This window comes from Pagrus pagrus (assembly GCF_965226575.1).
Source record: "Pagrus pagrus genome assembly, chromosome: 19".
Classification (NCBI taxonomy): domain Eukaryota; kingdom Metazoa; phylum Chordata; class Actinopteri; order Spariformes; family Sparidae; genus Pagrus; species Pagrus pagrus.
In genome coordinates, this window is record NC_140203.1 from 9,100,723 (window position 1) to 9,124,902 (window position 24,180).

The 24,180-nt window shown below is 41.8% G+C and overlaps 1 protein-coding gene across 2 annotated transcripts in view; it reads left to right on the plus strand.

The window, feature by feature from the left end:
- ntng2b (netrin g2b) overlaps window positions 1-22,528 on the plus strand; it is a 69,416-nt gene extending 46,888 nt beyond the window's left edge. For both annotated transcript variants that reach the window (XM_084383779.1, XM_084383780.1), the window contains exons 6-8: window positions 16,653-16,820; window positions 19,935-20,069; window positions 21,193-22,528. In XM_084383779.1, the coding sequence (XP_084239905.1) occupies window positions 16,653-16,820; window positions 19,935-20,069; window positions 21,193-21,416 (527 nt within the window). In that variant the 3' untranslated portion in view covers window positions 21,417-22,528. The remainder of the gene's footprint in view (window positions 1-16,652; window positions 16,821-19,934; window positions 20,070-21,192) is intronic.
- Window positions 22,529-24,180: the final 1,652 nt, after the last annotated feature.

Genomic DNA, 24,180 nt, shown 5'->3' on the forward strand with positions numbered 1-24,180 from the left:
ACCGTATCGTACCATATTTATAGATCGGTAATTAATTCATTGTTGTTGTGAGGGCGAGAGATGAATATCTCCATAATTTTTCAGTGTTTCGTCATTCAGATTTAGAAATGACAAAATTGAAAAAAAAAAACATATGCGCACATCAATACACAACATTGTAAGTGTAAAACAGAGGGATACACTTTGACAAACAGTGTGTGATTTCATTTGTTCGACCATATTAACAATAGTCACACCTTTAACAGTCACTGTTTTTTGCAGAAAAAACACAGCTCTCCAGCACCGAAAGGGTTGTGGAACAGCTTTTGAGTTTAGCCTATCTCAGCAGTGTGAAGTCACACTTTCATTGTGCGTTCTCACTTCTGTGTGTACGAACGACGTGCACGCTCGTGTGTGTTTATGCGCATATTTGAAGAGAAAGAAAAGGGAAAGCTAGGAAAGGAAGGGCTTCTTTGGATAAACACTCTGAGGCAGCATCTCTTATGCTAATGTCTTAGCCTGCTCGTTCCTCATTGCATTTACATCCTCTGTCCTCTTGTGACTGATGCAACAGACACCAGAGCTCCACCAGCAGAAACCAGCTCAACCTCACATACAGACAATGTGCTACCCACCAGCCCTCTGTCTGAGCCAAAACTGGTACCGATGGGAGAATCTGACACACTTCCAGCTACACCACAGGTTCACCCTGCATCAGCATCCTCTCCGTCAGGGGAGCACAGAGTTTCCTTGACACCGGAGGAGTTCACACCCTCAGAGACAATCCCTGAACATTCACATCACTCTCACACAGTCCCAAAGGAGCCCACACATCATTTGGTTATTGATCATCATCACCATTCAATTACAGAAGACACCGTCCTCCATCCCCCGACTCACCATCATACGAACCTTGTCGAAACTGAGGAAAAACACTCAGAAGCCAGGCACAGTGAGACAGGAGGTAAGGCACACCCACAGCGCTAGATGACAGTAGATCTAGAGTAGAGTAGAGGCTGCCAGAAAATAGAATAATCTAATTTAGAATCAGGATATCATTTTCATTTCCAGCCAGCGCGATGGTTTTTATGGCGCAGAAACCCCTCTGAAATGGACAGTTTTCAGGGGGCGAAAGTCACTAACACGCTCGTATACACAAGCTATCATAATTTTATGTTGTTCAGCATCATATCGCATGTCAGAGTCGCTTATTCAATTTAGGCAGTGCCAGTGAAATCTAGTTAATGTGGGCGAGTGAGTGAGAGGCAGTTTCGAGGGGCGGAAAGAGAAAAAAGGTGGCGGAGAGTTTGTGAGAGTCTGAGTTCAGTTGTTATTGTCTATGTTTACATGAAGTTATTGCCCTTATTCCAAAAAAAACAAAGAAGCATCAGCTGCGGGATGAGGGTGAGGTTTACATACGAAGAGTTAACAGGAGAGGCAGAATCAGGACGAAGCCCTAAACATCCTCCAACATTACCCTCAACTGACTTTCTACAGTATGTCAGATCTGTCAGGTTATAAATAAAAAGGTTCAGGTGGTCTTTGAGGTCTCTTCTTTCAGTCAGTGTAGAGCAAGCGGGAACCCCGAATGCTCTGGCTGCCGGTGCCAGACGGTTCGGGCTGAGCTGATTGAGATTAATGCCAAGAACCGTTCGAATCACCCCTACCCCCGAGGCAGCATGGGTTACCGAGATTAAATGCATTTATGCTCACTGCTGTGCTACATCAGCCTTTGAAACAACCGTGATTCAGAATCCTTCTTTCCCAAAAGAGAGCTTTTTTTTTTTTTTTTTCAGCCAGCATGTGCATGCATGTGTGTGTGTGTGTGCAGCTGTGACAGATGTGTGAGAGAGCAGGTCTAGTGGGGCCAGAGTCGGACATGAGTAGAGGTAGGCAGGGGTTACTTTGATGAGATGTAATGATGGCATGATGCCAGTTGTGTGAAATGGTCCAGGGTGCTGTGAGAACAGCTGCTGGCGTCCTGTCTCACTGGAGCCCCAGGGAGGGAGGGGAGGGAGTGGGCGGGAGATAGCCTGAAGGGGGACGCTCCACGGGGGAGCGGGATGCTTGCAGGATGCCCCCTTCTGAAGAAGAATAACTGGAGATGTACATCGCCTGTACAAAAACACCTCAAGGGGAAACGCAGATGGAAGCATGCAGCACTGTATTCTCCAGCGGTTTGGTGATCATTAGTCCCCTCGATGACGTGCGCGGTGTGATCGCTTCAAGTGATTGGTTATTTCTGCGAGGGAGACTGTGGTGTTTTGATTTATTGAATTGTGCCGGTGTGGAAAGGTAAAAGGAAGAGGAGGCTTGATCCATAAACTGAACTAGTTTCACATTTCTCTTATTTTTCTTTTCGTGCTTGTTGTAGCCCTAAAAAACTTGAAGCAAAGGATCCTGGGAATGGCATAATGCCCTCTGGGAAAGTGGAACATACAGAGAAAAAGGGGGAATTTGAGCTGAAGACAATTAAAAATGCAGTAAAGGCAGGATGTGTGTGCTGAGATGTCTCTACCTATATTGATTCGAGATGCTTTGTGTGAATGCAGCACCAGAGAGAACATTAAATCTCAACATAGGGGAGTACACCCGTGAGACGATGTTACTGTAATATAAAACAGTATATAACATCCTATGAATATTCATATTTTGGGTAAATACAGTACAAAAATAAAAACAGAGGCAGACCTTCTTTCTCCATTATGGGAGGGAACAAAGAAAGAAGCACGTACAGAGAGTTAGAACAAGTGGCAGTCAGGAAACTTCATGACATTCAGATAAAAGGAAGTGCATGTCATTTCTTTCACAAACCTGAGTGAAAAGTGTAGCGATGAAGGCGTTTCTCAAGCCTCTCTGACTCTCACAGCTTTTTCCCAAGCCCAGGGCTGAGGCCCTCGACGGGCCAATCCACTATCTGACAGGGAGAGCAAAAGGAAGAGAAAGAGAAAACAAGGTCTCGGAGGAAGACGAGGAAGGGAGAGAAAGGCGGATGATATCAGTAATCTTTACCCGCTGCAGTATCAGCGTCATTATAAAGTTCTCAGAGCGTATGAAATACTTCAAATGTCGCCTGTTCTTATTGTGTTAATGCCGTTTGTGGTGCGACAGCTTCCCACACATCTGAAGGTCACACACATGAGACTCATGGCCACAAAACAGCAACCTCATCTGAGCACGCAGCGAGAAGGGAGGAGGAGGAGGAAAACAAAATAATAACTGAAAAGACAGGTATTTATACACACAGTAGTAACACTGTTCCTGTAGGTTTATGTACTGTAGTTTGCTTTTGGCGCAGTAAATATGCAGTAGATAAACTTTTACTGCGAGTTACGTTTGACAGCTGCTCACGGCGAAAAGTGGGACCCTAAAAACTGAAAACTATCTAAATTTATCTCTTCACCGACATGATAGTCTGTCAGTCAACTTAAGCGACACAACGAAATCATAACTTTGGCAGCGACGGCAGTGTCATATTTTTATCCGACACAGTGACTGAAGCTGAAGGGCAAGAAAATGAAAAAAAAAAAGAAGGCAGTAGTATGATCCATGTATTCATTGTTCAGGGTGCTGTGCTGAGAAAAGCATATATAATTTATACCATGAAATGTTTTTGCTTGTTATGTAAATAATGATCGTGGTGTATCAGTCTCCCACAAGTCTGAGGGGCATGAACATGAGACTCACGGCCACGAAACGTCACCTGAACATGGAGAGAAAAGGGAGGAGGAGGAGAGAAAAGCTGACAGGAAAGGTATCTCGTTTATGTGTAGTGGTGTCAGTCATAAAATTGACCTGGTTTACCTTCACCTGGTACATCAGTTACGTTTGTGGTGTTTCAGCCTCCCACAATTTTGAGGGACACGTACATGAGGCCCATGGCCACGTAACAACAACCTCATCTGAGAACGGGGAAGAAAGGCAGGAGAAGGAGCATAAAGGTATCCTTGTACTGTAGTGGTAGATGTAGCTAACTGTAGTTAACCAACCCAATCGCCAGTATAAATGTTGCCAGTGTACATTTCTGCAAACCACAAATAAGATGACACTTTGCAACTTTACATTTCTTTAAATTGCAGTTTTATCTGTTTCGTTTACCACAAACATGGCCGGAGGTGTCGCAACTCCCTGTCAAATATTTCTGTTTTTTGTCGCCACAAACATGGCTGGAAATTGTCCCAACGTCTCGAGACTGTAGTTCGTCAAAAATATCACTGACGAACGTTGTCATTACTTTGCCAGCCTTCTTGTTTGTAACTCTACCACGATCCCCTCCACCTTCTGATATGAAGGTCAAAAGTCATAGGCATGTAATCTGAATGTGATATGACATATTTTGTAGAAATGTCCAATATGGTACATAGCCTCTGACACATGCAAACATGAACTTATCAGTGGTTAACAGAAACGTTACCGTAACCATTTTATCCTAGAGACTGTACTGAGTTGACTGTAGTGATGGAGATATGCAGTACAGTAAAACTTGGCAATTTTAAGCAAAAAAATTGGCTCCTGAAAACAAAAAGAAAAACAGAAGCAGCAGAATTTCATGACATGTTTTTTTGCTCTGATAATAAAAATGTTGGGTGACAGTCTCCCACTCCTCTGAGGTACATGTACACGAGGCTCATGGCCACAAAACCTCATCCGAGCACGGTGAGGAAAAAAAGGAGGAGGAGAAAGAAAGAAAAACTGAGCACACAGGTATTTTCAAATGTAGTGCTGGGAAGTATATGAATCTACTACAATATATATGTAGATTTATATACTATAGTTTAGAAGCTGAACTTGGCAACTCACGGCAAAACATAGCAGAAATAGCTCTAGATTTTTTGCTTGTTATTTTAATGACAGTTGTGGTGTTTCAGTCTCCCACAAGTCTCAGGGACACCTACATGAAACTCATGGCCACAAAACCTCATCTGAGCACGGAGAGGAAAGAGAAGCTGAAAGAAAAGGTATCTCTTTTATATGTAGCAGGTGCAATGTTCTCCCAGATTTACTTACTGTAGTTTACTTGTGGTGCAGCATATAAATGCAGTAGATAAACTTTCCTCACAAGCTGAACTTGGCAACTCACAGTGCAAAATAGGTCCCTAAAAAAAAAAAACAGACGCCAGAAACAGCAGACTTTTACCTTTTTAATGTTGTGGTGTTTCAGTCCTCCATGTGCCTGAGGGACACGGACATGAGACCCATGGCCACAAAACAACAACCTCATCCGAGCATGGGGAGAAAAGAGAGGAGGAGGAGGAGCATAAAGGTATATTGTAGTTTTGTAGCTAACTGTAGTTAGACAGCAGTGGTGGAAATATGCAGTACATGCGCTTTCAACCTTGCAAACTCACAGCAAAAGCATTTACCTCCCAAAATTGGAAATAGCTCATTATGTCAATGATGACTTTGATGTTTCAGTCTCCCACAAGTCTGAGGAAAACGAACATGACACCCATGGCCACAAATCAACAACCTCATCTGGGCATGGGGAGGAAAGGCATGAGCGGGAGCATGAAGGTATATCCTTACACAGAAGTGGGAAATGTGGCCACCTGCCAAAAAAAAAAAAGAAAAGTAGCGATGGAAATATGCAGAAAATTATCTTTCACCCTGAGTTATTCTTTGCAACTGAGGAACACAGGTGTCGCTGAAATTTAGAAATAGCAAAAGATTTTTCTACATTTTTTTTTGCTTGCCTGCTGGCTCTGCTTGTGACAATAAAAACACTGTGGTTTGACAGTCCTCCACATATTTGAGGGACACGGACATGAGACTCATGGCCACAAAACAACCTCATCTGAGCACGGGGAGGAGGAAAGAAAAGCTGACAGGAAAGGTATATCTTCTATATTTTTGATAAAATATGCCTCGTATGTTTTGCTTGTTATGGCAGTGATGACTGTGGTGCGAAAGATGTGAATGGGTGAATAATTGATTCAGTAAAAAAACAAAACAAATAGACTTTCTGTTAAGATTGCTGAAAAAAGTACTTATATAATTAAACTTCCTAGGTGCTTTTGCTTGATATGTCAATGATGATTGTGGTGTGACAGTCTCCCACAACCCTGAGGGACATGAACAAGAGACTCATGGCCACAAAACGTCAACCTCATCCGGGCACGGAGAGAAAACAGAGGAGGAGAAAATAAGAAAAACTGAGCACACAGGTATAGCTTCTGCTGTAGTGGTGCAGCGCTTATAAATCTAATAGCTTTGCTAGCTTTGGATTTGCTTTTGACAATGAAAATTGTGGTTTGTCAGTCCTCCACATATTTGAGGGACATGGACATGACACTCATGGCCACAAAACAACCTCACTTGGGCACGGGGAGGAAAGGCAGGAGCAGGAGCATAAAGGTATATCCCTGTCCTAGTGAAGGAAATAGGATGAGAGTATACACAGGTATTTTTTCTACATAGAGGTAACAAGTATATTGTTTTTTATCGTGTTATTGTTTGCCTTTAGTGATAGAAATATGCAGTAGATGGGCTAAACTTTCCTGACAAGTTCAACATTGCATCTTACAGCTAAAAATATTTTCATTGAAAGCTTGTAAACAGCAAAAAGTGTATCTACATTTGTGGCATAATAGTGAGTCGGTTTAAGCTGCTGTGCTGGATCTTAATTATACACCTACAGTGTTGTTGTTGAGGTTTAGTATTCATGTCAAAAATGACTGTGGTGCTTCAGTGTCTCACATTTTTGAGGGACATGGACACGACACTCATGGCCACAAAACAACATCCTCATCTGGGCACGGGGAGGAGAGGCACGAGCAGGAGCACAAAGGTATATCCCTGTCCTAGTGATGGAAATACGCAATAGAAGAGAGTATAGACAGGTATTTTTTGTACATAATTGTAGGAAGCACACTATTGTTTGCCTTTAGCAGTGGAAATATGCAATATAGTATAGAGGCTGAACTTTTCCCACAAGTTAAACAGCAAAGAAATGCCACTGAAAATGGGAAACAGCAAAATCTGTAACTAAATTTGTGAGATTGTTTTAGTATTATTGTTAATGCTTATTATTTATATCAATAATAGTGGTTGTGGTGTTTCAGTGACCCACAAGTCTGAGGGACATGGACATGACACTCATGGCCATATAACAACCTCATCTGGCCACGGGGACGAGCATCAAGGTATATCTTCATATGTGCTGTAGTGGTGACTTTGACTAACTGTGGTGATGGAAAAATGCAGTAGATGAGAGTATAGATGGGTACTTATGTCAATGATCTTTCAGTGTCTCACAAGTCTGAGGGACATGGACATGGACATGGACATGACACTCATGGCCACATAACAACCTCATCTGAGCACGGGGAGGAGCATAAAGGTATATCCCGATATGCGCAGTAGTGATGGCTGTGGCTAACTGTGGTTAACTTAAACTTTTATTTCAAATTAACTGCACGAAATTCTCACCAACAGTAGTTTCATACAGGTTACTGCTAAGGTGCATTATTTATGTAAGAAAAATGATTGTGGTGTTTCAGTGTCTCACAAGTCTGATGGACATGGACATGACACTCATGGCCACAAAACAGCAACCTCTTCTGGGCACGGGGAGGAGCATAAAGGTACTGTATATCCTCACATGTGCTGTAGTAGTGGCTGTGGCTGAATGTGGCAAACTATAGTGATGGAAATACGCAGTAGAGAAAGGTATTTGCATATAGTGGTAGCAAGTACACTGTAGTTTGCCTTTAGCGATGGATATATGCAGTAGAAGTAGTAGCAGTCAATTTAAGCTACTGTGCTGGATATTCATTTGACACCAATAGTAGTTTAATAGTGTTATTGTTCAGGTTTACGATTTATGTCAATGATGATTGTGGTGTTTCAGTGTCTCACAAGTCTGAGGGACATGGACATGACACTCATGGACACATAACAACCTCATCTGGGCACGGGGAGGAGCATAAAGGTATATTCTTATATGTGCTGTAGTGGTGACTTTGACTAACTGTAGTAGAAAAACGCAGTAGATGAGAGTATAGACGGGTCATTTTGTAACACCAACAGTAGTTTAACAGAGTTATCGTTTCAGGTTTAAGATTTATGTCAATGATGTTTCAGTGTCTCACAAGTCTGAGGGACATGGACATGGACATGACACTCATGGCCACATACCAACCTCATCTGAGCACGGGGAGGAGCATAAAGGTATATCCCTAGTGTTGGAAAAAACGCAGTAGATGAGAGTATAGACGGGTCATTTTGTAACGCCAACAGTAGTTTAATAGAGTTATTGTTCAGGTTTACAATTCATGTCAGTGATGATTGTGGCGTTCCAGTGTCTCACAGTTTTGAGGGTCATGGACACGACACTCATGGCCATGTAACAACCTCATCTCAACACGGGGAGGAGCATAAAGGTATATAAATGCATTCTGTAGTGGCAGCCGGGCTAACTGTAGTTACTGTAGTGATGGAAATCCGTGGAAGTTTTCAGTATAGACAGGTATTTTTTGTACACAGTAGCTGCAAGTATTCTGTAGTTAGCCTTTAGTGGTGGAATAGTGCAGTAGGTGGGCTAAACTTTCTCCACATGTTAAACATTGCAACTTAAAATGAAAATAGTAGTAGTAGTTTAAGTTATTGTTAAGGTTCATTATTTGTGTGAAAATTGATCGTGGTGTTTCAGTGTCCCACAAGTCTGAGGGACATGGACATGGACATGACACTCATGGCCACATAACAACCTCATCTGGGCACGGGGAGGAGCATAAAGGTATATCCTTAAATGTACTGTAGTGGCAGCTTTGGCTTACTGTAGTGTTTCATAGTGATGGAAATATGCAGTAGATAAAAGCATAGGCAGGTATTTTTTTGTACATAGTGGCTGCAAGTATATTGTAGTTTGCCGTACTTATGCAGTAGCTAGGCTAAACCTTCCCCACATGTAAAAAATTGCAACTTGCGGCAAAAAATTAGCTGATGCCAACAGTAATTTGTTAAGGTCTATTATAAATGTCAATAATGATTGTGGTGTTTCAGTGTCCCACAAGTCTGAGGGACATGGACATGACACTCATGGCCACACAACAACCTCATCATCTGGGCACGGGCAGGAGCATAAAGGTATATCCTTACATGTGCTGTAGTGGCAGCTGTAGGTAACTGTAGCTAACTGTAGCGATAAAAATATACAGTAGATGAGAGCATAGACAGGTATTTTTTGTACATAGTGGTAGTAAATATATTGTATTTTGCCTTTTGTGATGCAGAAGATAGGCTGAACTTAACTCACAAGTTAACCATGGCAACTTACAGCAAAAATGTGCCACTCAAAATGGGAAACAACAACAATCATATGTAAATTTGTGTGTGCTGGATCTTAATTTGACTCCAGTGGTGGCTTCGTAGTGTTATTATTAATGTCATAAAATGATTATGGTGTTTCAGTGTCTCATATGTCTGAGGGACATGGACATGACACTCATGGCCACACAACAACCTCATCATCTGGGCACGGGGAGGAAAGGCACGGGCATAAAGGTGTATCCCTTTATGTAGAGTAGTGGTGACTGTAGTGACTTTTACTAGGAGTGAAACTTGGCAACTTACAGCAGAAAAAATGGGCTACTGAAAACTGGAAACAGTAGAAATATACATTTTTGATTGCCTTGATAATGACAATCATGGTGTTTCAGTCTCCCACATGTCTGAGGGACATGGACATGGACATGACACTCATGGCCACACAACAACCTCATCATCTGGGCATGGGGCAGAAAGGCACGAGCATAAAGGTATATCCCTATATGTACAGTAGTGGTGACTATAGTGACTTTTACTCGGTGTGAAACTTGGCAATTTACTTTAGAAAAAATGGGCTACTGAAAACTGGAAGTAGCAGAAATAGAAATTGTTGATTGCCTTGATAATGACAATCTTGGTGTTTCAGTCTCCCACATGTCTGAGGGACATGGACATTACACCCATGGCCACAAAACAACAACCTCATCTGGGCACGGGGAGGAGCATAAAGGTATATCCCTATATGTACAGTAGTGGTGACTGTAGTGACTTTTACTCGGTGTGAAACTTGGCAACTTACAGTGGAAAAATGGGCTACTGAAAACTGGAAACAGTAGAAATATAATTTATTGATTGCCTTGATGATGACAATCCTGGTGTTTCAGTCTCCCACATGTCTGAGGGACATGGACATGGACATGACACTCATGGCCACACAACAACCTCATCATCTGGGCACGGGGAGGAGCATAAAGGTATATCCCTGTTTGTACAGTAGTGGTGACTATAGTGCCTAAAATATGCAGTTAATAGGCTTTTCACTCGGAGTGAAACTTGGCAATTTACAGCAGAAAAAATGGGCTACTGAAAACTGGAAATAGCTGAAATATAATTTATTGATTGCCTTGATAATGACAATCTTGGTGTTTCAGTCTCCCACATGTCTGAGGGACATGGACATGGACATGACACTCATGGCCACACAACAACCTCATCATCTGGGCACGGGGAGGAGCATAAAGGTATATCCCTATATGTACAGAAGTGGTGACTGTAATGACTTTTACTCGGAGTGAAACTTGGCAACTTACATCAGAAAAAATGGGCTACTGAAAACCGGAAATAGCAGAAATAGAAATGTTTGATTGCCTTGATAATGACAATCATGGTGTTTCAGTCTCCCACATGTCTGAGGGACATGGACATGGACATGACACTCATGGCCACACAACAACCTCATCATCTGGGCACGGGGAGGAGCATAAAGGTATATCCCTATATGTACAGTAGTGTAGTGACTTTTACTCGGCGTGAAACTTGGCAACTTACATCAGAAAAAATGGGCTACTGAAAACCGGAAATAGCAGAAATAGAAATGTTTGATAGCCTTCATAATGACAATCTTGGTGTTTCAGTCTCCCACATGTCTGAAGGACATGGACATGGACATGACACCCATGGCCACAAAACAACAACCTCATCTGGGCACGGGGAGGAGCATAAAGGTATATCATTACATGTAGTGTAGTAGCAGCTGTAGCGAACTGTAGTTCACATGTAGTGACTGAAATATGCAGTAGATGGGCTAAATTTTTACCATGAGTGAAACAATGCTGATTGTGGTGTTTCAGTCTCCCATCATTTTAATGGAGACATACATGAGACTCATGGCCACAAAACAACAACCTCATCTGGGCACGGGCACGGGCAAGGAAGGCACGAGGCGGAGCATGAAGGTATATCCTCTATGTACTGGAGTGGCAGTGACTGAAACATATTTAGATAAACATTAATTCAACACTAGCCATCATAGCGTCATTATTTAGGCTGCTGAGGAAACAGCATAGAATTAACCTCATGTTCATGATGATTGTGATGTTTCAGTGTCGCACATATTTGAGGGACACGGACATGAGACTCATGGCCACAGAACAACCAGCTCTGGTCATGGGCACGGGGAGCATCAAGAAAGAACAGGTATTTGTTTGTATATGTAGTAACAGCAACATTCTTGGAGATGTACCTGCTGTAGTTTACCTGTGGTGCATTCGATATGTAGTAAATCAACTTTCCTCACAAGCTTAACTTGGAATATATCAAATTCATATATGTGTGCGTAATATTATGGCCTAATTTTGCACCCTAATTAACAACATCTTTTAATTTGAGACTCAAGATAAGGGCAAGAACAGAAAAGCAAGTCTAGGTTGAACCCTCATATATGGCTGAGCCGTGTGTGGGCAATGTGCGATACTGCAGCCAAAGTGTGAAGCTACATTTGAGTGAAAAAGTGGTATAAATGCACTCGTTCTAACTCTAATTCAGACTATTCTGATTATCTATTAACTCGCTCTGCTCTTTCGTTCGTTTCTATCCGCGGGGTGTCTGCCGTTTTTCAATGATTCGCTCTGTATTGAGTGTTTTCACTCAGAGTGATTGTTATTTGGGGTGCTTTAACTGCGTGCTCTCGCTTGTGCCTCTCGGTGCATAGAGAGCTGTTTTCTCTCCTACTCTGCTCTGTGCAAGACTGATGCAGTGTGTATCCACCGTCTCACAGCAGTAGGTTTTATGTTTTCCGGTTTCATTCCCCCATGGTAAAAATCAGGTGTGTTGTACCGTCTCCGTGCCATCTGTGGGCACATTATGTACTGTGATGTGCCATTGCCTTGTGACACGTTGGCAAGCTATATACTGGTTATTTACGTGTCGTATAATGGGTGTGTATTGTGTGTGGGGCATGGATCATATCCTGCTTCGCCCACTTGCGATAGCCTTCGAGGGGAAAGCCGATACATAACAGAATGTATAGCTCCAACCCTCTAAGCTGTGGTCCCACTGGTTGTGTTTATGGGAACTGACCGTCCTGTCTCAGCTGAACTTAAACACAATGTGAGACCGAGGTGGGCGCAAGCGAGGGTTGAGCCAATTAGCGATATCATTAGAGGGCTGAGGGACTTACAGTATGTAACTTACTTTCACTCCTACTCATTTTGAAAGAGAAACAGCCAATGGGTAAACTAACACTCAGTTGCCCAATGATGTAACTTCATCACTCAGTCATTCAGAGACAGTATTTTACATTTAGAGGGCTGGCTCGCTTTGCGGCAGTCCAGCCAAAAATCACAGGCAGACATCATTTACATTTTTTTTTTGATTATTTAGAGCTTATAGAATTTTCTTTTACTCGTTATGTCACTGATGATTATGGTGTGACAGTCTCCCACACGTCTAAAGGACGCATACATGAGACATAAAACAACAACCTTATCTGGGCATCAAGGGGAAAAGGAAAGGTGAAAGGAAATGTGTCTCTTTTATATGTACTGTTGGCAATAATCTCATAAAACATACCTCGTATTTTTGTTATTGTGAATCACGATTGTGGTGTTACAGTCTCCCATAACTTTGAGGGACACGTTCACGAGAGTCATGGCCACAGATCAACACCCTCATTTGGGCACGATGAGCATGAAGGAGGACAAGCTGAAAAGAGAGGTACATCTGCGGTAGCAGTGTTACACTAGCGATGTACAGTAGATCATTTGTGGTGCAGTAAATATGCAGAACATAAAGTCTCACCATGTGTTAAAACTGGCAGCTCACGGTGAAAAAATGTAAAGCAGAAACAACAAATGGTCCAAATTGATCACATGATAGCTTGTCAGTCATCATAGGCTATAAGTCTAAATCTTGATTTGGTACCAACTGTTGTGCCTTATGTTTATATGAGACAATGAATCTGTCGAGCAAGACGTAAAAAAAAAAAAAACAACAGACGAGATAGAAAAGATGAGTTTTACATCTCATGCCTTGTCTGATCGACGGATATTAGAAAGAGCATTTTCCCTTTCAGGACGTACAGTATGTGTGAATGGGATCTATATTGCCAAAGGTTTCTCACAAATCACTGGATGTTGTTTTGTCAGTAGTTCGGTAAAACAGCCTGGGATAATCTGTGCAATGTCAATATGGATTGATTTGTGAGTTTGTTGCTCCTTTGTAGTGAATCAAGTCATTGAGTGGGAAATAGGGATACACGGGACCCCAAAACACACTCATGGGAAAGAGGATGACGACAGAGACGAGAGAGAAAGAGAGAAAAGGAAAGGTAAAACTTGAACATGCAGAATGATGGCGCAGTGATTCATAACTGGTTGCACATTGGGACCCAACATCATGTTGAGGTTAATGGTTCTGCATTTATAGCTCCATTAAATGTGGTGATTTGAATCATTTTGAGCCCACATTTGAGTCATAATTTTCTTGGGAGTATCATTCAGACAAACTATGATGAACGTTTCCCACAGCAGTTGTTAATCTTAAAAAACTCATTCTGGATTTGGCAAAATAATGTCACTGCGGAGTTGATTTGCAGCTGCTTGGGAGCTTTTCAATTGTATCCAACCATCTTCTTCAGCAGGTTAGCCCAGTTGTCATAGAAGTGTAGATGTTAAAGGTCCCGTACTGTGCTCATTTTCAGCGTCATGCTTTTATTTAGGGTAGCTAGAAAATCTCTATTCACCATCCGTCTGAACGCTCTGTTTTAGTGCCTGTCTCTTTAAGGCCCCCCCTCCTGAAAAGCCCAGTCTGCTCTGATTGGTCAGCTCTCACAGGGTTGAGCTAGAACCAGCCATCATGTTTCCGCATTCGGTCTGCCAGTGTTTTCTACTGTTTTCTATTTAAAAAAGAAGGAAAACTCACTTTCTACAATATGGGACCTTTAAAATTTAACTTTTTTTCTCCAGCTTTTGGCTTAAAAGTGAAGTTTGAGAGTTCATTCTTGACTTTGGAAACAGCAGTTGGCGAAGACAATTAGTAATCTCCCCAAGATGGACTTTGCGGTGGGATTATTTTGCCAACTGCTGTTTCCAAGGTCAAGGATGAATTTCATCTCTTTGGAGTGTCTTGAAAATTATTTCATGTATTAATCTTAATAACTACCCCAGTTTCCAGCCCACAAGTAGTCAAATATTAAGCAGTCAAATCAGGTTTGACTCAAAGACTCTGAGTAAGGTGAAGAAAAATCTTGAGGATGAATTTTGGATTCTGCCCAACCAGTTAAGAAACACTGCACTAGGTGAAGATTATGCCAGCTTTATAGAACAAAGCAACCCCCGTGTTTAAGGTAGACTCTAGTGGGAATCCCATCCACCTAATCCATAGACCCTCTCTGTAGTACTGATAGGCACCTATAGGCTATACCTGCTCTCGTTGTGTGAAGGTATAGTGCTGTAGAAGGCTGTAGCACGGTGAATGATGTGGGAGACAAATCTCAAACAAGGATTCCTTTATCCTTCAAGGGCTTCTGAAACTCTTGATCTCAGGAGAGCCCCAGGCCAGACAGTTGTTTGGGATCGTATATGATGATTTCAAAGGTAAGAGACCAACACGAGCAGCACGCGGTCAGAAAGTACAGACAGGAGGACTCGAGCTAGGTTAAATCCTTTGAACTCTTTGGTTCAGATCAGTGCACTGTTAACTCTTCTAACCATTTGGATGCTGTTTCTGTGGAAAATTCCTTCTCCTGCATGTTTTATGTTTTCATTTTATGCATTCTTTCCTCATGCATCTGTGCCTCCCGTGTGGTTGTGTTTGCTTTGTGTGCATGATCAAGGTAAGTGTTTGGACTTTAAATTCATATTGAACCATCAAACAATTGCCTACACTGACACTGCTGTTTATTGGTTAAAGAGAGGAATGCTTGTTAGCAAACTGTATCATTATTCTTTCAACCTCGCAGACTCTTTTGAAGCAGGCAGCTCAGCTTCTTTCCCTAAATGCATCCGTCTTTCACCGTTAACAATTCACAATTGATAAACACCAATAAAGCAGCATCTTGACTCGTAGCGTTAATTTGCGGAACAATGTCCTATTGCCTCTCTAGTCTGAGGAGTAATTGGCCATTTATATTTAATTAGGCAGTTCTTCCCCTACTGCTAGCATGGTTCCCTCAGTGCTGAGAGAGGCACTTTACGGTGCTCCTCGCGCTGGCTTCCTTTAAACCAGCTCATTAATATTTCAGCTGGCATCATCAACCAAACAATAATAAAATAATAATGTGACGGCTGATTAAACAGCTAAACTCCGACTTTTTAATGTGCATTTAAATGTGTATTTGCATAAACATGGCTGGTAAACGCCTCTTTAGAGGACAGTGATGCCTTGCAGCACACTATTGCAGCCAACTTCTAAAGCTTAATAAAACCTTAATTAGGTACCAGCCTCAGCCAAGATAATCGTAGCGAGAATGTAGAGCAACACCCCGACACCTCTCGCTGCACCCCTCTGCACATTGCAGAACCGGTAAATGATATCAGGCTCTCTCTTTTCTCTCTCTGTGGGAAAATTATACAGATCTTACACCATTCTCCACATTGTGTTTTTTTTTTAGCTTTGGTTTCAGGGTGGGAAATTTGGAAGAGGTCCTAATTTATCAAGCGCACAAGCATATAGAGCAAAACCTGCAATCAAATCCTCTCGGATAATTCATGAATTACAAAGAGAAAATTTAATTAAGAGCTCTGATTGTGCAGGGCTTTATAAAAGAGAATGTAAGACTGTGGAAATGAAGAGCAAACAGAGAAAAGAGAGGAGAGGCATTAGAGGTTTTCTGTCGGGTTAAACGGGGTCAGACTGATTTCACGGCGTCAGGTGCAGCCTGAGAACACCTACTGTACTGTATCACTCACCTCAAACTCCCTTGGTTATGATTCTGTAGCCTGTAATCTACTCATCCCGTAATGCAATTAAATTCCCAGACACAATTAACATGCTTGCACTTACGCGCCAGCTCACATATACACAAACAACATGTACACACAAACACGCGCAGACGCACACAGACAGAGGATAGTGGAATTCCCATCAGTAATCAGTGCAGCCCAGCGAAGCAGACTCAGCAAACCTGTGAGTGCAGGAGTGGAGAGGGAGTGGTTTGTCTTTATTGAACCAATATAGAGTCAGAAAGGCGAGTCATAAAACACACTCGGAGTCATTCATTTCTTCACCGACGTGTAAGACTAAGACTTTAAGACGTATCTGTTAGTGCAAGTCATTTATCACTTCCTGCTGTCACCGAGGAATCCTATGAGAAAAAAAAAAAAAAAGGCTATCCTATCCCAAGTTTTAAGTATCGACTTCAACTCTAGCCTCCTCTAATGTACTTTGATCGGTCTCTTTTCTTTCAGACTGTGAGTGCTACGGCCACTCCAACCGCTGCAGCTACATCGACTACCTGAACATCGTCACATGCGTCAGCTGCAAGCACAACACCAGGGGCCAGAACTGCCAACACTGCAGACTGGGATACTTCCGCAACGCCTCTGCCGAACTGGATGATGAGAGCGTCTGCATCGGTCAGTGTGGTGGGGGGAGTGCATGTCCTGCATGACTGACAAGGGGATTCTGTAGTTGTTGCTGCTTTTTAAAATTCATGTAACTGCTCGGAAGTTGGAAGTGAAGATTACCACATCAAGGTCGTCGTGGTGGTGGTGACATTTTTTATAAATTCATACAGTAAAAAAACTGTATTTATTCATATATTTTACAACTCCATAACCGCTTTTACTGACACCTTTATAAAACCTGTTTTCTTGTGTTGGCTCATCTCTACTTCCACATATAGGATTTGAAAAGAAACAATGTGTTGCAAGCATAAATACACATTTGCAGCTCATTTAGATCAAGTCAAAGACGTCTTGTGACTATTCTTGAATATGACCACCTTTTGGTTGCTCCTAACCTTCACTGTTAAAACATTTGAATGTCACTGTAGCCGATCTCACAGCACAGCTATTGACTGCCGTGAAACATATAATGAGCCGCGATCAAATTTCTTACTTGTTCCGTCGTCTGATGACAGAAAACAGAGGCTTAAGAAGAAATACAGCCCCAAATCACCAACATGCCGATTCGCATGGCTATAATACTTGGCCAACCATGGTAGATAATATGCAGTTGACTTTTTACTTGACAAATAACGGACATGGCAGATTTGCACGGTCTCAGAATAACAGATGTCCTCTGCAATTATTACAAATTACTAGAGGTCCCCAGGTAATACTAGTCCTGTGTGAATAGGGATTATGAGATTAATGCCAATTTAAATTAATTGTGTTCATCCTCATCAGTTGAACAGTGAAGAAATTGTATCCCTTTTTGCACGTTATCCCAGCTCTGGATGTAATGGGAACAGAAAGTAATGGGACATGTTGTCAAAGCTTTAAAGTTGCACTCATCAATATTTTATTACCACTATCCCACTGTACCCCCTGTCCAAACAGCAGAGCAACAACAGATAAACTTGGCGACCAGCTGGTCAACGTACAGGGTGGTGAATGTAGCAGCTAAAAAGTCAGATATATTTTACTCAAGAGTTCGTTTCGACCAATCTAAAGCTAAAATTGTGAGCGGATAGTGGACTTAATTTTGTCAGGTGGCAAGAAACATAACTGCACATTAATGCTAATGTTACTCCGTATCTGCCAGATTTGTAAATAAGCAACTGTTTGCTAAATGTCCAACGTAGCAACCTTATAAGGTCATATTATTTCAATTTACAGCTTGAAGTCATAAAATATAATATTCTGTTGCAAATCCTTCGCAGTTAGCGTTTGTCTGAAATTTATGACCTTTAGATATCAGCAGGTATTTCCCCCGCAGATGCTCTTCCAGGTCTGCACTGCAGCTATCTTTAACTCCGCTTTGTTTAGAGGATTTTTGCCTTCAGCAAGTGAAACAATATGCTCAAGTGACTGACTCGGTCAGTCAAGAAGTTTCCATTGTTTGTACATGAAAACATTTTGAGTGCTTAGGTTCACTGCCCTGCTGCATTAAAAGCTGAAAGTCAACTCCTGAAGGTCATTTCAAATCTAATGTGCCGGAGTACAGAGCCAAAAAAATGAAAAACATACAACTGTAGATAGGCTCTCTTTATGGACAGTGCTATACACTGCTTGTATGCTTTCACAGAGTATTTTCTCTTTTTAAACTCAGTCTTATTAAGGGCATGTCCTAGTAAGAGGTCACTCTGTTCGCATAGCTGTGGAGCTAAAATCTGGTGTTGATTTGGATCCATCTGTAGGTGGACTGCAGGGGGTTGGAGGGTGAACTCGTCGCAGTTGGGCCGCACACAGGGCCAGGCCTTGGAGTCAGCACAAATAAGGCCCCATTAGCTCATCTGCCAGTGCGCTGGCACGCCAAGCATGGCAACAGAAATAAGTTCACACCAGTGTCTCTTGAGCAAGAGACCAAACACTAATGCGTTTGCACACATTTTACACAGCTATTCAGTGGTTTATATACGATCCCAGTATTAATGCACATGACCCACAAACACACAAGATACCGACCGCATTGCCAGCCGTGCCTCTTGTGTCAGCCGTGCCTCTTGGCTTGTTTCACTTTTATGAATTTTTTATGACGCATTTTCTAGTAAATGAGTTAATTTGATTTTGGGTTAAAGTAAAAGACAAATCATGAGAGAAACTTTGGTTCATCATCAAGTGACTGACAAATGCGATGCAAATATGCAGCTCTGCAGTTTTACACGATCTCTGATCTGCTACCAGCCATCACTGATCTGGATATCAGTCAGCTTCTATAAATGCGTGTATTTGTAATGATAATTACTTGCAGAAATGAGAGTAATTATGTTTTTTTCAAAAAAAAGAAAAACTGTCAATGTCATTCTGTTTTAAAGAGGTGAGCTCTGGAAAGATAAAATCTAAAGTATCTCAGCCTGTCTCAGACGTTTCGCCATTTAAATCAGAAGAATTTCAACAGACTTTTTGTTGTCTAATTGTGCCGCACAACAACAAAAATCTCCCTCAACTGTTCAGAAAACCACAATGTTCCCTACACTTATTCTGCCTGTATTGGAAAGCAGATATTCTGGGATCAAAAGTACTTGCTGTCCCATTTAGATGGCTTTTGTTTCCAAACAATATCTGATATATACAGTACTTTCTAACAAAGGACATCTGTCATTTTAGTTTTCTGTTTAGATGAGAGAAGGGTCATTGTAGTCTTTACCCAGTGTGAGGCAAGTATTCAAAAACATTAACCTCTTGGATACCTTGGTATCGTTCAGGTACTTTTTGATAAAATAATTATAACATGCACAATGAAATGCTTTAAATCATAGTAGTTATTAGTCCAGGCAGCATTACATACATCACATTATCTGTGAGTTTTACATTAGGAAAAACAACACTAAACTGGGCTTTTGCATCTGAAAACGCAGGAAAACTTTGAGCTGAAAACTGTCTAAATTTCAGGTCTCGGTCTCCACATTATCTTGGAACGTCTCTATATGCACAATTCAGTACTGAAGACTGTGGTCTGAGTACAAATGCACACATTTTTGGCTAGACTTAATTCAACTCTGGGTCACACCCCATTAAATTACAAGAGGCAAGAATATCTAAATGACTGCATCTCTTTGATCCTCGACCTCTATCTCCTTTCAGAGTGTAACTGCAACCAGATGGGTTCGGTTCATGACCGGTGTAACGGCACGGGCTTCTGCCAGTGCAAAGATGGTGCCACGGGGGCCAAGTGTGATGACTGTCTGCCGGGATATTACTGGAAGCAAGGCTGTTATGGTGAGTATAAGGAGACTGATTTGTGGTGGGATAATGTCTAAAAATCCTGAGATTAACAAATGTTGTAGCCTTCCAGTACCTTTGCAAGTGCACCATGCCACTTAGCTTATGCATCTCCCGATGCTTTCTTTACTCCCGTGGGAATAGATCATGTAGCTCATTAGCAGCATCAGCTGCTCCTTTAATTGATGACCCTGTCACTCCTTAACCCCATTACAGGCAATCGCCTTCCTCCACCATCTACCATCCAGTCAGGGGCCCCAGTCTCACATAGACCCTCCCCAACTACTCTCTCACACACACACACACACACACACACATAAACATTAAACCTCCACAGGCATGTGTTTTAACTGTGGGTTTATTTATTACGATATGCCACATGTTGTAGTAAATAGTAGTACAGCATGTTTTAGATCTGACATCTTACTCCAAATACTCCCATCCAACAGAGCCAATTATTTCTGGTGTGATAAAAAAATGTTGCCTTATGTAATTATTTCTTGTCACGGAAGCCTGATCCTCTCTATTTTCTCTCACTACATTTTTAGGTCAAATATCTCGTGCAGTACAACTACCTCCTAATGCCTTTTATAGCATTTTAATTATGCTATTTGTTCCTCCAGTCATTGCTTATCAATTATCACACGAGCAGTGTATTTTCTGCTGCGTTTTGGCACTGATTCGAACATGACCCTGAGAAAGTGCAGGCTTAAGGAAAACAGACAGAGAAAAGGGCTGCTAAAACAAAAAAGGCAGGTGTTACCTGTTGTTGTCCCTGAGGCAAAGAACGGAGAATTTATCTTGCCTCTTTCCTTCCTCCTGCTTTTCTTTCTACTTTGTTCTTCTGCCCTGAATTCCTCTCCTCCCCCTGTATCTGTTTCCCATCACACTTTTTCTAACATTACCCCTCCTTACCTCCCCTCACCTGTCTTTCTGAATGCCAATACATCTTTCTTCCCTCTTTGTGCACTTTTACTCCCCCACTCTCCTTTTACCTCCTGTCACTCTGTCACTTCGCCTCGCCTTCTTGATTCCCAACTCTCCTCTCTCGTTCTCCTTACCTCTGCAATTCCATCACTCTCCCTCTTTTCCTTCCGTCTTCCTTCGCCTCCGCTCACAGCGAACGTTTGCGACGAGGAGATGCTCCTGTGCCAGAACGGAGGAACATGCTACCAGAGCCAGAAGTGCATCTGTCCTCCAGAGTTTAAGGGGGTACTGTGCCAAGAATCCCGCTGCGAGGCGGGCAAGGACTGCAACGCCGCCTCTTCCCTGCACCTCTCCACGGCCACCCTGCTGCTCTGCACTCTGCTAGCCCACCTGCTGGCCACGTTAACTCCCCACTGAGCCACGAAAAAACCCCCTCAGACCAAGGAGTGTGTGTCTATGTGTGTGTACATGAGGAGAGGGGTGACCCGGCGCGGGTGGGGCCACCCCAGTCATGGACCCGACGTATAAAACACCGCAGCACTCGCAAAAGCGCTCACACTTACACAATACTAACTAGCCCCAGTCCCCTTTTCAAACACACACACACACACACACCTCACAGGACTGTTATAATGCTGAGTGTGTGCTCAGGTGTGAGAAGGACAAACAGAGAAGCGACCTCAGAGAAAAGAGATGCAGACGAAGGGGGGAAAAAAATCATACCAACCACTGTTCCCTTTATTCCTGAGATGGAGCAATGTGCATCAAACCAAAAAGCATAAACAAAACACTTAAATCACCACTGTTTCACTTCAAAGGGAATGGCTGTTGTAACCACATGGACCTTTTTTCTTTTTCGTTCCTTTCTTTGTTGAGTTACGGATCTCGCTTCTGTTAGACTGACGGCCAACGTGTGCGTGTGGTCGGACTCAGTTGAGAGCACGAGACACGTCGACGCGACGGACGGGTCGGGAGGCGAGAATGTGCGTTTGATCCTGCTGCTGAGGCCTACATAGTATATTAACCAGGTTTCATTTCTTCTGAAAAGATGAGACTTGATTTGACGTTTATATTCTATTTCTGCTGCATTTGTCTTTTTTTTTTGTTTTGTTTTGTTTTGTTTTTTGAATATATCTTCAGTCATTGTATCTAATGTGCCCACTAACAGTCGCTGAGATTATACATATTATATAATATCCAGGGGGTTACAAATTATTTAAAAAAAAATAGTCACTATTATGGTTGTTATAGGAATGAGTGATTGTTGCCACACTTAGCGAGATTTAATCTTCACACAGTATTCAGGAAGCAGAATTTAACAGAATTTAATCTATGAGAAATCTAAAAGAGAGAGAAAAGATATCAACCACGTATCAGCATTATATGACATTATTTGAATATTTTTTGTAGAAATTATTTTTGTTTGGAGTTACAATAAATTATAAAAAATTACATTTACAACTATTCTAAATGAGCATTTTATTACACTGAGTGTAAACCTTGCAGTAAATATGACTGTTATTTGCCTTCTTGCTTGTACTTTTTTCATTCGACCGAGTGTCCACAATGACATGCTGTTAACGTCCTCTTTTTTTCAGCTGGGTGTAAAAAAAAAAAAAAAAAAACAGAGCTAGTTGAGAGGAGATCCATCGCCCCAGGCCGTTCATTTGATCCATGTCTTTCACTTTAAACATGGTGTTGAATGCTTAATATGACAAACAGATTATTCCAGTTTGAAATCCAACAGTCTGTCTGACAATCACACAGAATTGCTTTCCTGTCAAGAGAATATAAATTATTTTATTCTGATTAAAGTTGCAGAGAGCTTTTATATCTGAAAATGTCGCTTGCGGACACAGCACGAGTGATGGGCGGCTTAAAAACATTTCCTTTGGTGCAAACGTTGGATAAAACACTCCCGATGGTCCTGAGAGTAGGAGCAACTGAGTCTCAGGCCGGATTTTGTCATTTTTAACTCACCTTAGCCGAGTTTCCACTTTCTCCACTGAAACTAATGATTACTTACATTATCAATCAATCCGACACTTGTTTTCACAATTGATTAATTATTCATTTAGTCTATAAAATGTCAAACAAAATACTTTTCATTTCAAAATAGTTGGCAACTAATTTACTTTTGATCGACTAGTTGATTAATCATCGTTTCAGCTCTGACTTCCACTGCATGGTTTGTCTCTGCTCGACTCGCCTCGACTCACTTTTGGTACCAGGTACTTTTCTTGGTTTTGTTTTCTACCCTTCAACATAGGTAGGATTGTCACAGCAACACCAGGTGAGACTGCATTGACATCATCTTCAACACAATACAAACGCTGGAACAATGATGGGCATCAGAGGGATGGCACAAGGGTTCGTCACAGCAAGGAGACAAACTTTGTTTCAAAATATCGTTGCAACGGTATAAGATTTTAAAAATCATGAATTCACAGTTTCACAGTAACTGGTATTATTATGGTTACAATGACCTTTTAAAACAGGGTTGCCAAACATTTTTCCTTGGAGGGCCAAAACTGAAACCTAATGGTGAGCCACAGGACAAAAGCAAACACCTATTATATTATACTGCATTGTTAAGATGCACAATGGTACCAGGATCCCAAGTTCCCTTAACTGACTAACTTCTTGTGCAAAGTTTCACTCTGCTTGTCATCCTCATACAATGAAAAAAACAATGTAGCCTACATATTTAAAGAGCAAAAATAAAACAGTTTTAAAATACTTTACATACTACATGGTACAGTATAATAACTCAGTGCTCGTATCGCTGCAACCCTATTTCAGAAAAGGCTCAATATTCAGAGAATTCGGGAAGTCCTGGTTCTGAGTGCAGAAGACGAAGCAACATTGGTTGGCCCGTGTCGCCTAAATGATGATTCTAGTGTTATTCTATGACCGTGGAACCTCAACCAGGACGACACCAACAAAAGCCGGGTCAAGCCGAGCGGTACCATGCAGTGAAAGCACGGTACTTGAGCAAGGCTGTGCCTGTGACACGAGTTATTTTCCTTAACAAACTGACAACATCATCTCACTTATAAATGTTCTATTGCTGAGTCAACCCAGGTACACAGTGGATAAAGAGACATGAATGCTGCATTATACCAGGATACATTGTACATCAAAGATAAAAGTAAGACTAAGCTTGTGAGAAATGACAAGA